We start from the raw sequence: 17,500 nt of genomic DNA, 5'->3' as shown, positions 1-17,500 counted from the left end.
AAAACAGTGAATTTGGAGCATTCATAAAAAAAATTACTCCTCGCCCCTTTAAAAAAAAAAGCATAAAAAAAAGTTAAAAATAGAATAGAATTTCCAACAAAAAAATTATCAAAAAATTATATTCTAACCAAAAGTGTTTTTTTCAAAAAAATAAAAGATGAGTTTAATTAAAAATGTTTTCATTTAATTATTTATTTTTACCACAAGTCAAATGTTTTTGACAAAATAAAAGCATTGCAATAACACTGGAGTGATTTTTATTTTATTTATTTTTTTTAAATACGAGAAATTAAATATTTTTCTACAAAAAAAGAAATTTTTTAAATCAGTTGGATATTTTTCATTTCAAAAGTGTTCTTTGACCAAAAAGTTTTTAATAAACGTAGTATTTATTATTTAACTATAGCATTTTTTCAGACTTTTTTGTATAAAAAACAAAAAAAAAGTTGAAAGAGCATCAAAATCAAAATTATGGAGAATGAATTGGGCAGTGGTTTGAAATCAGATCGGCAAATTAGTGTGGTCATTAAGTTATTTTTTTTTTGTCATCTTTTTAACTGGAACACAAAAGAGGGAGCATATAATTCCAATTCCGGCCTCCCTCCACTTGCAAGTTCATGTTAAGATTCTTCATTTTTTGAGTTTTGAAATTTCTTTCGAAGCCGGGGCCCGCTTAACCTCGCTGAGCTGCTCCATCGCTACGCTGCTACTGCTGCTCTAACCTTTTATGTTCCCCTTTTATTGATGTACAACTCTTTGTTTCAGCCGCAGTTGTTTTCTTGAAGTGATCTCTAACTCAAGTTCAGTTAAAAGTTAAAAGTTTGCAGTGCAAGTGTAATGCAGTTAAACAATAAGCTCCTTATGCACATTGTTGATCATTTTGAGTGCCGCATGTTGATGGGGCTAATGCCTTTGTTTGCTCATGTTTGTTGCAACCAAGCGTCGGGCCACTTAGTGCTCGGCCGCCTGTTGATTTTTATTTTTTTTTCATCCATGCCGGCGACTGTGAAATGGCTGTTTGTGATTACAAAACCAGAGGAAGCCATTAACCTTTTGTGACGCTCGCTGGCGGGGAAGAGTTTAAAAAAAAAAAAAAAAAAAAAAATAGGTTGCTTGAGGATGAAAGTGAAAGTTGGAGAAGCGTCTGGCACGTGGTTGATAGAACACGCCCGTCCAACACGTAGAATTAAATTGTTGCGTGGGAAATTGAACATTTCGTTGACTGATGAATCATGTCAAGAAGATAATGGCGAAGAAAAAATGTGGTGCAGTACGAGCTTGCAGCCAGCAGAGGCACTGTTGATGTTGAGTCAATCAACAATATGAAGGTAAAAATGATTTTTCTTAGGTTATAATTTTTAAACTCAAACTTGTTTGTCTTTTTTGGGAAAAAAAAAAGCAGTAGTATATTTCCAAAATGCTGAAGTTTACCTTCATCTATCTTCTACCTTATGTTTTTTTTTTTTCTTAAAGTTATGCGGATGAAATTGTATTTAAAAGAAAAAAATATTTAAGTCATAGTAAAATTGGGAAAAAAAAATAATAGAAAAAAAGTCACATTAAAAGGTGATAAAGTACAAGAAAAAAGTTCCAGCTTAATTTAAAAAATTTTAAAAGGAAAATTAGTCAAACAATAAACCAATATATATAAAAAAAAAATCACAATTCAAAATTAAATTTAAAATAATAATAAAAAATATTTATTTTAACACAATTAAAAAAAATCCCAAGAATAACAGAAAGTAAAAATTCGACAAGAATAAATTTCTTTTAATAAGATTCGAATTATATTGTTTGAGTCATAGTTTAAAGACATTATTTTTTTAAACCACAATATATATATATATATATATATATATATATATATATATATATATATATATATATATATATATAAGCAACCAGTCCAGGTTGTCCCCCGCCTACTGCCCAGAGCCAGCTGAGATAGGCGCCAGCACCCCCCGCGACCCTTGTGAGGAATAAGCAGTCAAGAAAATGGATGGATGGATGGATATATATATATATATATATATATATATATATATATATATATATATATATATATATATATATATATATATATATATATATATTAGACATATTACTTTCCTACTTTTATTTACTGGAGCGGATTCAGCAAAAAATGCTAACATGCTAACGCTAGTGCACGATGCGGTTTGTCATGATTTTTTTATGCACTAACGTACAGTAGCGGCGTTCCTTGCATATGTCAAAGGATTGTCTTGCTAATCATCTGCCAGACAGACAGACATACACACACACACGCACACCCCCACACACGCACGCGCACACATGGCATGCCTCACTGCAGCTGATTACGCGGGTGAAATTAAAGCATTGCTGAATAATACATGCGCGGCAGTTGCGTGAGATGCTGTTTGTGTCCGTTCCAGCTGTGCGTGCGCGCGCGTTCGGCAGGCAGATGTCGGCCACGCAGATTAGGCTGCGCCCCGTGTGTGTAATCTTGGTGTTAGTACGAGCAACACTCCTCTTCCTCCCCCCTTTGCTCAGTGTGATTTCTCAGCATGCTCACTGCAAGCTTCATCCGGCATCACCGTTGAGCAACGGGAGGAAGTAATCAAGTACAAATACTTTTGTTACTGTAATTGAGTGCGTTAGCGTGTCCGGTGCCGTTATTTGTTATCCTTGTCTGTTATGCCGTGTTGATACAGCAGCATATCGCTATTTATCAATTATGATTGAGGATCAATACACCAGCTTCTATACTCAACAAAAATATGAACGCAACACTTTTTTGCTTCCATATTTTATGAGATGAACTCAAAGATGTAAAACTTCTTCCATATACACACAGTACGACCGTTTCTCTCAAATATTGTACACAAATCAGTCTAAATCTGTGATAGTGAGCACTTCTCCTTTGCCAAGATAATCAATCCCACCTCAGAGGCGTGCCACGTCAAGATGCTGATTAGTAGGGGTGTGAATTGCCCAGTACCTGACGATTCGATTCGTATCACGATTCACAGGTCACGATTCGATTCAATACCGATTAATCCCGATACGAATTTATAAGTCGATTGTTGCGATTTTTTCATTCAAATTTAGAAAATACTAATCAGTAAGCTTGTAGAGTGTAAGATTTGTATGAAAATGTATTATTTATTTATCTGAAATTTCAGTCTTATAGAGGTTGTAATCTGTTTCATGTTTGAACAGCATTGAAATAAAATATTAAGGCTTAATGTTCCGTTCATATAACATTCTTCCATGCTCAAGGTGTGAATCCTAAAAAAAACAAAAAAAAAAACGATTTTGCCGATTATTGAATCGATTCGAGAATCGCGCGATGTAGTATCGCGATATATCGCCGAATCGATTTTTTTTAAGACCCCTACTGATTAGACACCATGATTAGTGCACAGATGTGCCTTAGACTGCACACAGTAAAAGGCCACTCTGAAAGATGTAGTGAAGCAAAAAACAAGTGTTGCGTCTATATTTTTGTTTAGTATTAATGATCAATATTACTGTAGATTGACAATACATATTCTAATGTCATGATATTTGGACTCTAAGAGATGAATGTTGTTTTGTCCAAACGAGGACCAGAGTAAAATGAGAAACATCCGTCAGCGTGTAGCAGAATCAGAAAAGTGATGCTGCGATGTCAGATGTCATTAGGCGTACTTAATCAAGTGGCCAGGTCACATGACCTATATATCTTAGATACGTGCGTATATAATGTGTACGGTGTGTATGCCGTACGTATAATTATACGCTCAAAGTCAAGAGAGAAGACAATCGCGAGCTTTGACATCAGCGACCTGAAACAACTTTGATTCAAATGCTGGGCAAAATCAACGGTATCATATCAATTTCTTGCTTTGACGCGACATCAACTCGGAACATTGACGGGCCGGCGAGACTTCAGTGAAGTGCGAAGATCCGCAGAATCCATTTATCAGATGGACGGCAGAGCTAAGCTGCGGTTTGCCGTCTCGGCTTGTAAAAGAGGAAGAAGCGCTTCGGACTGTTGAGCCTTGGCGGAGGTCTCGTGTGAGGTATCCAGAGATGACAAACACGAGTTGCACACGGAGTACACAATTTATTCACAGTGATAATACACGGCATTAAATCGGAAGCGGCGCGTTATTGTGTGTTGGTGTGTGCGCGCGCACGGGGTCTTAAAAGTGTCTTACTTTTAATCATCTTTCACTTTGATGCTCGTGTTGCTCGGCCGCCAAACGACCTCCTTATGAAATAAATAACTGGCGAGTAATGAAATGATTAAACAAAGACGGCGTTAATCTTAATAACATCTCTGAGGCGGCATGCGGTTAAACAGTCCTTCCCCGGAAAAACAAGCTCCGCTAACCAGACAAGACCTCAGCATTTTTTTTTTTTTTTTTTTTTTTTTTTTTTTTGGCTGCCAAGGCCGGCCGGTCATTTAAATCCGTCCCAACCTGCTGTGGGTTCCGACCCGGTGGAGGTTCTGTTGGTCCTCGTGGCCCTCCTGGCTCTTAGCGACACCAGGTTCAACAGTCTCTCCAGCTCGTCTCCAGAACCGGTCATGGCGCCAGAGCCCGGATTTCCGCCGCCCCCGCCCTCCCGAGTTCCAGAGGCCCAGGCCCGCAAGGGGGGCAGCAGCTGGGCTGGGTGTAAAGTGAGGCCTGGCGGGCTGGATGGGTAGCCGTCATAGGCTTCCCGGGTCGGGGGCAGGGTGTCGTAGAGACCCTCAGAGTCTTCGCTGTGATCAGAGTCTCTCCGGGGCTCCCGGTACTCCTCATAGACGGGCGATTCTTCGCTACTCCTTTGCCGCCCTTCCCCATCTAGCCACCGTTTCCTCTGCCACTCACCCGACTGGTTCTTCTCCCACTGGAAGGCCCTCCGCCGGGTCTCTGGCGCTAGCTCCTGGCTTCTGTCGCTGCTCGGGACCTGGATCGGGTAGTCCAGCTGTAGTGAACGGGTGCTGCCGCCGCGCCGAATGTTCTGATTGACGTCGCTAAGGTCGTAGTGGGACCCCACCTCAGGTGGGCGCAGGCGGGAGGGCGAAAACCAGCTGGAAGTCTGCCTGGAGGAATCCCAGTGGTACGCTGCAGGGACAGGAACACACTTTTAGACTCAAAAGAAGTGTACCAAGCTAGTAGAAAATTTTGGACCCCGGTTGATGGTTGGGGGTAGGCTTTTAAAAGGTCCAGGAACCTTTGGGGTTTGCTGTGAATATTCTTTTTCATCCCGGTCATTTCATTGTCAGAGCAGTGAATCGATCGCAATTGGACTGCTCCACACCAAGAGTTCTTCAACCCAGCCATGAACAGTTGAAGCCAGCTCAGCTGAGAGGCAAAACATCCAGAAGACTCAAGAAGCAATCTAGTTAATGCCCTTAGAACTTTGGGGTATGAGCCGCAGCAGAGAATGAGACTGCGAATTTGGTTCCTGAGGACTACCAAGCTGCCTTAAAGCAGGATGCTTGACTCTCCAAGAGTTCTTGGCTGGGACATGAGTTCCTTTCACACAACCATTTGCCCGCCTTTTTCCAGAGTTGTTGTATAAACGGCACTGACAGAGGACTGGGCTGGATGACGTGAACCAGTTTTCTGGCTTTGGAGGTCGTAACAGTCATAAATGACGCTGGCTACACAAGATGCTGACATCACAATCTAATTGCAGGATGGGAGGAGTCTCAGTTTTAAGCTGCAGGGGCAGGAACATAACTAAAGCGCACAATGGGACTTTTGGAGGACTCTGCTTGCGAGGGTAGTCCTTTCAAGATCGAAGAACCTTGGTGTTGGGTCTGCAGTGCCAAAGCCAAGTACAGAGAACCTCAGCTTGATTCCAAAGCACTACATGGGGCGGCATGGCTCGTGTGCTAGAGTGGTTGTCTCCCAACCCAGAGGTGGGTTTGACCCCATGCCATCGTGACCATGTCAAAGTATCCTTGAGCAAGATACTGAATCCCCAGTCTCATCTGATGCTGCGTCATCAGTAGGTGACTGAGTAGTCAAATATAAAGCGCTTTGAGGGCATTGGAAGGTGTAAAAACGCTATATAAATGAAGTATCATATCATGCCCACTATCTTTTTCACATCTTCTTCTTGTGCCATACCAGAATCTGATGTCACTGTCTGATTGCGGTATAGTCGTAAGGCAGATGGAGTTCAGTCCAGAGAGTCCCAGTGGTAGAATGCAGAGAACGGTAAGAGTTTGGATGTATTTCAATCCAGGAACTTCAGGGGGACCCTGCTTTGGGGGTAGCACGTTCGAGACCCGGGGACCTTTGGGATTTGGTTTACTGCTACCAAGAACACAAGTTTGGTTCCTGAGGGCTAATGCGCTTCGTTAATGAAAGACATTTCAGTCTCAGGGTGATCTGGGCTGGGAAGCAAGTCACACTGTCGTTTTCACATCTTTTCCCGTATTAGCAACCCAAAATCAGGGGTGAAGAATCAAACTTGACAATTTTGAGGGGTTTTGGAAGGAATGTCAGAGTCGTCAAAGAAGCGGGACATTGCCCTTGTGTAAAGATGTAAAGATAGTCGTGTGAAGTTTACCACCTGAGACTCGTTGCTGGATAATCTGCGAGAAAGAATCTAGCATTTTACAACATTTTGCCCTCTAGCTCCTAATGAACAAGCAATGATGATGATTAAGTTTGTTATTGTTGATGATTATGGCTCGGATTCATGCTAATGATGATGATGATTATAAAAGATGCCTTGTGACAAAACAAGTCAAGACTTGTTCCTCTGTCATCTTTGAAGTTTTCACGCCCTCGGAGTCTCTTTTTCTTTCTTTTGTTGGCACCGGTGCGGGAGGAAACTCGGCGATACGCGCCGTGAGAAGACGTGGCATCTGTTGCTAGGGAACAAGACGTTTTGGCTCGGGCCATCATGCTTTCCTGAACCTGATGGGAGAAATCCAGCGGTTGACTTTGTATTACTGCCGTGTTGTCAGATGGTTGCGACCGGTTTTGTGGTTCCGCGGGGTGATGAAATTTAGACCCCCATTTGTACATTTAAGGCATCCCCCCCGCCCCCCCCTCAACTACTCTATGTCAACAGCGGGAAGACATGGACGAGCCCAGAATGCAAGTTTGTTTTTTATAGACAGTTTTAGAGCCACTATTGGAACTGAAATGTGAAGATGAACACAGATCTCGTCGTCATCATTAACACTTGTCCCGCCCTCTTGTGTTTAAAGCAACATAACCGACAACATTGTCACACATTAGCTTAGCATTATTAGCATATGCTCAGTTTCGATGATGTGTACAATTTGGCGCTGATCTAAATTATGCAAGTTTCTCGTGGGCGTGCGAGTGGCTCACACTAACAAAGTTACTTGCACTAGCAACCTAGCACATAATTGAAATGAGTGTTAATGAGGTGCAAGAGAGAGTGTGAGGTATACAGAATTTATGCTACTGATGATGTGGAGTAGAGTTTGTGATATCAATGACATGCTGAGAGGAGATGGGCAGGTACGCTTCGTTAATGACCGCACACCACAAAACCGCACAAAACCAAGGCTTTACACAGAAATGGGTCCGCCAGCTAGGAACTGTCTGAACATGTTCAATTGACTTTTACATTGAATTTACACTGCAATCTGGATTAGATCTGGATCAAATATGGCTTCACTTTCCAGCTTCTACCGATTAAACTACCGACTTACTACCTCCTACCTACCTTACTACCATCCTATATACAGTAAATTTAAGGACGGTATATGTAGGGATGTAACGATAAATATCACGATATGATATCACAATATGAAGCTCACAATACGATAATTATCACGATACTGTGGGGAGGTTGGCGATATTATAAAAAAGGTCACAATATTGTAAAAAAAATGAGCTCATAGTCATAAAAAAGCACAATATTGTGCTTTTGTACATAAAAACAATACATATAAACTACCTTCAATCTCTAATAACACTTAATATTGAAGCACTTAATCGCTAATGCAAGCCCACATTGAGTTCCTCCACATACTGACTCGCTTCAAAACATTTTACAATCCCCTTCATCTGACAATTAGTGTATTTTAAACATAGAAGGGCCAAAACATACCCAATAAAAATTAAACTGCACTAAAAAACTAGCCACCAGAGGATGCTATAACTGCACAAATGGAAATCAACCTAACTTTTTTTTAATAGATTTGTAGCTTTTGAATATCGTGAACTTGACGACGACGATATTGTCGTAGTTTTAATATCACAATATCTTGATATTGCCAGTATCGTTACATCCTTAGGTATATGTTTACTATGACACTTACCAGGACTGTGCTGCCACTGCTCCTTGTCCATGTTGGAAACTACAAACAATAATAACTTTTATATAAATCAATGATTTACATTTATTTGTTGTGTTTTATAATAATGAGTGTTTTCCTACCTTCACTTTCAATGTGGTCTACAGTGTCGTTGACCAGACGGATGACTGTCACGATGGAGGCTGCGTGCGCACAAACCAGGGTTATATAAGTTTGGGATTTTTCAAAAACATTGCTACAAACACACACACACGCTAACATACGCTAACTTGAACTGGCGAACGCATCGTGTGTGTGCGCACGTGTTAAGAACGCAGGGTCACGTGTGTGTGCGTTCTATATGGGGTGTCAGCTCGGCTACAGTAATTAGACAGGACGCACACACACGCACGCGTGTCGTTAGCGTGTTAGCGGCGCACCTTCCTGGTAGCAGAGGGATGATCAATGCTATCGAGTTCTCTGGGAAAAAGAAAAAAGAAAAAAATACTTCCTCGTTTTCTTCTTGTAATTCGTCTTGTTGCTCTTGTTGCACCTCCAAGTTCTTATCATCTCCTTAATGACTTCATGTCGCTTAATTAAGCGCCGCCGTTATCAATCTAGTGTGAGGCTCACTCATCACTAGTGTTGTTGTTACCTCCACCAGGGAGGCTGTTTTTCTTTTTTCAGTGCGATGACTCAAAAACAATTTGAGTAATTTCTGCGAAAACAGATCAAACTAATTCCAAATGTTGGTGCACATTCGGATGATGCTGCACTACAATCACAATCATAATCATCTTTATTGGCCAAGTATTACAGTACAGTGCAAACCCTAATTTGAAACCCCAACCTTGATTAAAAATTGTAACTCAATTTGACTCCTGAATCTGTGATTGAAACTAGCGCAGGCTTGAAACCTTCATTTGAAACAGTGTCCTCAAACCCAATTTTGAAACCCTAACCTAGTCTTGAATCTCTAATCTAACCTCAACCATCAGAATAAAACTTTACAGTACTTTGAAACCCAAATTCTGTTTTAAAAGCCTACTTTTAAACTCAAATCAGGGCTTCACACTGAAATGCAAAACTTCACAAATTCACATTTTTAGACCTTACTTTGAAACCCTTTGCCTGGCTTGACGAAATTGTTTGTTTGAAGTCCTTGCCTAGATGTAAAACCTTAATCCTGTTCTAAAGGCCTAACCCATCTTTTAAAACTATCTTAAAACCCCAAGCAAATCTTGAGAAACAAATTTGCAACATAACTCTTACTTAAAAACCCTATTTTGAAATCCTAACCTATGATTGAAACTCTTTTTACGAAACCATAATCCTGTTTTGAACCCCCAACCAAATCTTGAAACCTTAACTCAGGTTTAAAATCCTAATACACAACCTCAACCTTGTCTTAAAACCCAACTTTGAAACCATAACCATTGCTTGAAACCCTCCTATGAAACCCCAACCCTGTCTAAAAACCCTACTTTGACGCCTTAACCCGATCCAAGGTGCGCTGTATTGTGAAGTCCTGCAAAACCGTTGACGTTGGTGCACTCGTGTGATGCGACATAGCGGATTAGCACTCGTTAGTGTTGTTGACGTACCGTTGTCATCGAAGGACTCTGACGTGTACGAGCTGAGCTCCTCTGATGTGGAGTCTGACGAAAGCCCGATCGTGTCGCTCTGCACAGGTGGCGACCGCTCACCTGTGCAAACACACACACGCATGCACGTGTAGCACAATTAGCCAATGCAAGCATGCAAGTTTGATTCAGGTTGACATGCGCCTCAACTGCAGCTTTTGATCTCCACAACAATTCATCATGCGCTGACACCTTCGGACCATCTGCGTGTGTGTGCGTGCGTGTATGAGACCGCCCCGCCCACACCTCACGGGACACAGACAGGTTGTCAATCAACATAAGGAGAGCAGTCACTGGGCAGCTTGTGTATGCACACCAGACGCTTCAAGACACACACACAAACACACACACACACACACCACGCACACGCGCACACAAGCAAACTAGGTTTTCAAGCCAGGTTTAGGGTTCCAAATTAGGGTTTCAAGCCTTTGTTAAGGTTTCAAATGAGTGTTTTTGGCCTGTGTAGGGTTTCAAACCAGGGATAGTGCTTTAAATTAGGGCGCATGGTTAGTTTAGAGTTTTAAAAAAGGGTGTCAGAGTTATGCCAGGGTTAGGGTTTCAAATAGGGTGTCAAACTTGGGTTAGGTTTTCAAACAATGGTGAAATTTCAAAATAGGTTTTCCAGCCTGGGTTAAGATTTCAAATTAGCACTTTAAGCCATGGGTTTCAAACCAGGGTTAAGATTTCAAAGTAGGGATTCAAGTCAAGGGTCAGGTTTCAAGTGAGGTTGAGTTAGCGTTTTAAAGTGGGGTGTCGTGTAAGAGCGGAAAAGAATGAATGCGAGTGCTCATGTTTTCCATGTTGCTGCTTCTAAATTATTCATCATATGCTAATGAATTAATTATTCAGCAGCCGCATAAACGGCCAATCGGCTCGCTGGCTTATTCGCCTCAGCCGTCAACGAGCGCGCAACGCCACGTTAGCTGGATGCCATTTAGCTTGCCGCTAATAAACAAAGTGCAGCAGGGTAACGAGGGCGCTCAGCCATCTCAATCACGCGCTAATTAGGCGGGAGCGAACCCCCCATGCACCATAGTACACTTCCCCTCCTCGGTGGGGGAGCGCAGCGCCTTGATGAGGGCATCCTGATCCCTGCGGAGGAAATCGATGATGGCCATAACAAACACAGAGAGACTCGCAAGATTCACTTCTTGCGCTGTAAACAGACCATAAGGGATTGCGGTAGCTTCAAATAACGCCGGGCAAGTTGCACTACAAGCCCAACACAACCATTTGAGACCCTGATCCTGCTTTCAAGCCAGGTCTCAGGCTTCAGAGTACGGATTCAAGCTTGGGTTGGGCTGTCCAACATCGGTTGGGGCTTCAAAAAAAAAGGTGTCAAGCTGTAGTTAGGGTTTCAAGCCTGGGTTATCGTTTCCAATTAGGGTTTACAGCTACCTGGCTACTTGCTAGCATTCCCATTGTGGGATGAGTCTCTGTCCACCAATCAATAAACGGCACTGCTGTCTAGCTCCACCCTCTCGCCGCCCTGCCGCCACTGTAGGTCAAGAGAAAGAGAGGACCAAAAAGGTTGCAGGACTTTGGTACTTGTTTCCAACTGGAGCACTTTGGGTCCAAAGTAGGACAAAGTAGAAACTCCAACATTATTCATCATATTTATTATTCATATTTATTCATCGTATGTGTTCATTAGAATTGACAATGAAAAAGTTTTGAGTGTATCGAGGTCAGCGGGAAGTAATCCGTCTCTCTCTTGGCAACCATGCCAACACACCAAAGTGGCTCCAGTGCATGTTTTTGAAAGCCTAAGCCTTGTTTGAAACTTTAACCCAGGCTTCAAACCCTACCTTGAAATCTTAAACTTGGCTTGAAACCCCAATTTGACAGCCTTAACCTAATTTGAAACATTAACTAAAGGTTTGGAATTTTGCCTTACCAACCCTGGCTTTTAATCCCAATTGAAACCCTGATGAGACACAAAAGCCTACTTTGAAATCCAACTCTTGCTTAAAACCATACTTTAAAGCACTAACCTTTGCTTGAAATCCTAACTCATGGGTGAAATCTTACTTTAAAGCAATTTGAAACCCCTAACCTGGCTAGAAACCCTGACCCAGACATTAAACTCTACTTTGAAACCTCAACCCTGTCTTGAAACCTTACTCTGGCTTGCCACTCTGCTTTAAAAACACCAACCCACCAGGCTTAAACCCTAACCGGTGTTTGCAACCGTAACCCCGCCTTTAATCCATTCCAAACCCCGTGTGTGTGCATGCATGGTCTAACCGTCGCTGCCGTCCGTCCGCTCCATCTCAAAGGCTCTCTGACTCCACTCCTCCTCGCATTCGTCCCGCCGCCTGACTTCGGCCGCCGTGTTGGTGTCCCCGCCTTCCCAGGACACCTTGTGTGCGGGGCTGTGCTGGTTGAGGCGGCGGCAGGGCGACGGCGGGGGCAGGTTGGTGGGTGCCACACTGCACACGGCCACGCCCCGACGGTTGCCGCGCACGTTGGACGCGTCGGACAGGAAGCTACTCAGCTGTGACCGAAAGACGGGATTTAGGTCACTCTCGGTTGCCACGCGGATGGGTGGATGAATGGATGGATGAATGGATGGATGGATGGATGGAGCTGAAATGGATAGATGGATGGATGATGGATAGATTGCTGATGGATGGATGGAGCGATGGATGTATGGATGGATGATGGATGGATGGATGGATGGAAATGGGATGGATGGATGATGCAGCTGAAATGGATGGATGGAGCTGGGATGGATGGATGGATAGTGACTGATATTTATTAAAGATGGATGAATGGTTGTGGCTGATATTTATGGATGGATGGATGGATGGATGGATGGATGCATGGATTGATAGATGATTGATGATGGATGGAAGGAGCTGAAATGGATGGATGGAGCTGGGATGGATGGATGGATATTGACTGATGTTTATTAATGATGGATGAATGGTGGTGGCTGATATTTATGGATTGATGGATAGCGCTGAAATGATGGATGGATGAATGGAGTTGAAGTGAGTGGATGGATGGATGGATGGATGGATGGATGGATGGATGGATGGATGGATGGATGGATGAGCAGCGATAGATGGATGGATGGTGGCTGATATGTATTGATGATGGAATGATGGATGGGTGGATGGATGGATGTCAGGATAAAAATGAACTGCTGGTTATCGATGGATAAATGCATTTGGATGGAACTTGCCGGACGAACGTATGCACAGCATGCGCGACTGACCCTGTTTCCATCCGCATCCCTGCCGTGTCTTCCCCCAATCAGCGGCGAGTGCGCGTTGGGTCTCACCACCACCTGAGGCGGTCCCGCCAGGCCGCCGCCCGCCTCGGCTCCTCCTCCGCCGTCGCCACCTCCGCTGATGCCCGACACGCGCACCGCCTTGAACTCGATACCCTCCGCACCCATGCCCGTCTTACGCAGCATGTAGCTGGTCTCCGTGATGGCCGTCACAGCCATGACGCCCGCGACCCCCCCTGGCGCCGCCCCCGCCGACGCCGTCGAGTCCTTGCGCAACTGGATCTTCTTCCGGAAGATGGCGAAGAGGATGAGGAGCAGGACGATGACGAAGGCCAGGACGCCAATGCCGATTATCTCACCGGGACCGACGTAGGACAGCGGCTCCGCCTGGGACGCATCCGCACTCAGATTAATGACACTTGACAAAGATGATTGACACCTGTTACAGATCCTCAGATGCACGGTTGTTGTAGCTAACACTGACTCATCGAGACAGCATGTGGTTGGCAATTACGGTCGCACCTGCGTGTCGTCGTCTACGTCGCCGTCTCCCGCCTCCTCACAGGCCCCGTCCTCGTACCCCGGCGTGCAGTTGCAGTAGAAGGATCCCGGAGTGTTGACGCACTCGCCGGCGTCTCCGCAATCGGCCTGCTCGCACTCGTCCACGTCCTCGTCGCATCTGGAAAATTGAAACTTGTTTTTAGCAGACTTTTTTTTTTTTCTGGTGGCTCTCCTTTCCCATGTGTGAGGGCATAACATGAAGTAGTGTTAATTTCGCCAACGAAAACGAAACAAAAATAATATTGTCAATGCACATTTTTCACTAGACTAAAACTAGACTAGACTAAAACCCTCATTAACTCATTCACTCCCAGGTATTTTCACTGAAGCAAATGGATTTTGACTGATTTTGCTAGCTCCACATAATATTGTGTTCTATTGCTATAAAAACATGGAACATACCAAAAGAAAGATTATAGTCTCTTCTTTTATAAGTTAAAAAAAAAAAAAAAAAGGTATTTGTATCTGTTTCCGTTTTGCAGCAATTAGCATTAGAATATAGCTAAGTTTAATCATTATTCTCAAACCTGTTGAAAACACTGGCAAAAAAGCTTGTTGCAAAATGGCCCTGGCTGATCTCTTATACACTGATGCCACCTGCTGGCCGTTTTTGTAATAACTACCATTGCTTTAAGCGACCTCGTCAGGTCAGCTGCATCAACGGCTTCTGTGTGCTCTAGCATTAAAAACAAAAAACAAAAACGTATAAATACGTTTTTGGTAGGGAAGGAAAAAGTATTTAAAAACGTATTTGTATGTTTTTGGGTTTGAATGAGTTAATAACGGACTAAATCAGTATGCATTTTCGTCGACTGATGAAGACGAGATGAAAATGTACTTCACGACGAAAATGATATGATTTTGTAAAATTTTATCTCTGCTAATATGTCATGTGACACACTCCGTTTTGCAGCAATTATCATTCGAATATAGCTAAGCTTCATCATTATTCAAAAATCTGCTTATAACTGTGGGGAAATCAGCTTGTTTTAACATGGGCCTGGTTGATCTCTTATACTCTGTTACCACCTGCAGGCCGGTTTTACCATTGCTTCAACCGGTCTCTGCAGTAGTGAGGCTGCATCAAAGCCTTCTGTATGCTCCAGCATTTAAAAACAGACAAACAAACAAACAAAAAAAAACTTATAAATATGTCTTTGGGGCACTTCAAACAAAATAGAATGTATTTATACGTTTTTGGGAGCTAATGAGTTAAATGCGGACCCAGCCTAAGCTTTTGAGAGTAAGAGTCAAGGAAGAAGCGGCTTGCTCGAGAACGAACCCTTGGGTGAGCTGAGGAGATTCCGACTCTATCAAGGGGGTATTTAATTCAACAATCACGGCATGTGCTTTTGTAGATGAATTCAAGTTTGAAGATACTTTTAGCGTGGGCGCGCTCGGTGGTGGTCCAACCGACGCGTGCACGCTGCGGCTTTGAAACGCGGCCCCCCGCCGTCAGCACCCCCCCAGCGAGGCTCAAACGTTTTTCCTCCTCATTTGTGACGACTTGCATCACGCGCGCACACACTCTGGTGTCTTGGTTCTCATTAAGCATAGCACACTGCTTCCTTCTCTTTCGGATTCTGATGAGTTTTGTTTGGTATTTGCTTGTGCTACACGACATGTGTGCAGCAACACTTGGAAATGTCATCACGCTGAATAATATCTGCTGAGTGAGCATTTAGGGCTGATTATTATGCGCTGATAACAAGCTGGAACAATTCATTTTGAAAATAGCTTAATAGCGCATTTAACACCTTGTAGTCATCAAATGTAATTAATTATTAGCACTTAAATTTTGTATTCATGCATTTTTTATTATATCATCAATCATGTGGATTATACAGAAAACCATACTCTACTAGGTATTTTTTTAAAAATCATTATTTAGTGACTATTTTATCTTTTATACATATTTTTTATTATAAATAGTATAATATAAGTACATTTATTTTATTCTTGGTGGATTAGGTGGAATAAATAATGTAGTTCTTACTGAGGTGGTCAAGAGTTTTTGTTTTTTTTTTGTTGTTTTTTTTGTTTTTTTTAAATATACAGTAGTATTGCATATAATATATTAAATACTGCTTTTTTTCTTGCTGATTGGTCTTCAAAAGAGGTCATTTTTAGGACAAGCCTCAAGTCCTTCCTCTCAATTATTAAGCAGCTTCAAAACAAGTGGTGTAAAAGGAGTGCTGCTGCCCTCCAGTGGCGATTCATGGTAATCACAGTCGACGTAAACACGACACATGCCAACGCTCTATTAAGGCTCAAAGCTTTTTTTTGCTCTTACATAAGCCCCCCCAGCCCCGGTGGGCATCTGCAGACGAAGCCGCCGCCACCCACGGCCTGGCACTCGCCACCAGCTTGGCAGGGGTTCGCCGTGCAGGGAGTCACGGGGCTCTCGCAGCGTCCCCCGGTGAAGCCAGGGATGCAAGTGCACCCGAAGCCTGTCAAAGGAGACAACAGAACGAGCGTCACAACAATATGTGTGGATAAGAGGCAAGCAGCTGCTACACTGAGTTCTGTGTTGAAGACAACTTAACTGATGACCTAATTTTTCAGGCTCTATGTGTGAAAGAGACTATTAACATGTATAAATATATGGTCTTTGTTGCAGTTAGGATTATTAGAGTTTTGGAATTTTCATATCAGTTTTCAGTTTTGTTTTTTAAATTGAATTTAGTTTTAGTTTTGAGTGTTAGTTTTTATTGGTTTTAATTATTTAAAAATTCTTAGTTCTAGTTAGTTTCAGTCTTAGTCTTCATTTTTGTGCGGTGACGTCATCTGAAAGTGCTACTCTATTGGCTGCTGCACTTCTGTGTGACACACTTTCAAACAAACTTATTCCGGTAAATCCATCCATCCACTACCGCTTATCCGAGGTCGGGTCGCGGGGGCAGCAGCTTTAGGAGGTGTGGGCATATTCCGGTTAATATTAAAATAAATATACTTAAAATCCCATTTAAAATTATCCCCAAAGGCTCATGTAAATTAAATTAAATTAATTACCAAAGTCTAAAACTAAGGACATTTTCGCTACAATTAGTTAGTTTTAGTTAGTTTTGTAAACATAAAATGTAGTTTCAGTTAGTTTTTGTTTTTTTAAAAAAGCAGTTTCGATTTTATTTTATTTCATTATTGAAATTGTTTTTTGAATTTTATTTGTATTTTTTTTCGTTAGTTTTCGTGAACTAAAATAACCTTGGTTGCAATAAATTAACATTTTTATGGACTGAATTTGACAGTTAAAATGTATAATGTGTGCAATGAGTGGGATCGACCTCCTGAGGGCAGGCTGGTGCACATGGCTCCGTTGAGGCAGGGGGCGCTGATGCAAGCGTCCGGGTAGAGGACGCAGCCGAGTTCTACCTCACTCAGCCCGGCGATTTCGGCATAGCGACTGCGTTTATTCTGCAGCGGCAGCTCCCGACCGTTGAGCGTCAGCCGGCCCAGGCAGCCCTGGAAACCATCTTGGGCCCTCGCCCCTTGGCCGCCCTCCGCCGGAGGCCTCACCTGCGCCCCAAAGAAGAAGGAGGACTCCGGGGCGACAGGCCAAAGGCGGACAGGGGCCCGGGCGGCTCGCCGTCTCTCCACGTAGCTGTCGTCCAACGACAGGAGGGTGTAGTTGCTGGTCAGCTCCAAGGCCACGTCGTGCCACAGCCCGTCGTTGATCTGGCGCCCGGAGATTCCCATGATGCCTAGCGTATTATCGCAGTCCAGCTGGAACCACAGGCGGCCACCTTCGATCTGGAACGGGAGGGTTTCGGTGTCCACAGAGACGAGAACTGAATCAAAAAGGTGAGC

At 43.1% G+C, this 17,500-nt stretch overlaps 1 protein-coding gene across 6 annotated transcripts in view; it reads right to left on the bottom strand.

The window, feature by feature from the left end:
• fat3b (FAT atypical cadherin 3b) overlaps window positions 1–17,500 on the bottom strand; it is a 91,727-nt gene that overhangs the window by 3,736 nt on the left and 70,491 nt on the right. For 2 of the 6 annotated variants that reach the window (XM_077504510.1, XM_077504511.1), the window contains exons 43-51: window positions 16,978–17,443; window positions 15,987–16,143; window positions 13,655–13,811; window positions 13,118–13,519; window positions 12,142–12,391; window positions 9,853–9,954; window positions 8,392–8,451; window positions 8,273–8,311; window positions 4,071–5,078 (exon numbers count right to left, since the gene is read on the bottom strand). In XM_077504510.1, coding sequence (XP_077360636.1) covers window positions 4,429–5,078; window positions 8,273–8,311; window positions 8,392–8,451; window positions 9,853–9,954; window positions 12,142–12,391; window positions 13,118–13,519; window positions 13,655–13,811; window positions 15,987–16,143; window positions 16,978–17,443 — 2,283 coding nt within the window. In that variant the 3' untranslated portion in view covers window positions 4,071–4,428. Of the gene's footprint in view, window positions 1–4,070; window positions 5,079–8,272; window positions 8,312–8,391; window positions 8,452–8,485; window positions 8,967–9,852; window positions 9,955–12,141; window positions 12,392–13,117; window positions 13,520–13,654; window positions 13,812–15,986; window positions 16,144–16,977; window positions 17,482–17,500 lie in introns of those variants that run through there. The other 4 variants (XM_077504513.1, XM_077504512.1, XM_077504514.1 and 1 more) reach the window with 4 other exon arrangements.

The sequence above is a fragment of the Festucalex cinctus genome, chromosome 18 (genome assembly GCF_051991245.1).
Source record: "Festucalex cinctus isolate MCC-2025b chromosome 18, RoL_Fcin_1.0, whole genome shotgun sequence".
Classification (NCBI taxonomy): Eukaryota; Metazoa; Chordata; class Actinopteri; order Syngnathiformes; family Syngnathidae; genus Festucalex; species Festucalex cinctus.
Note: the sequence above shows the minus strand (reverse complement) of the source record. Positions and strands in the feature narration are given on the sequence as shown.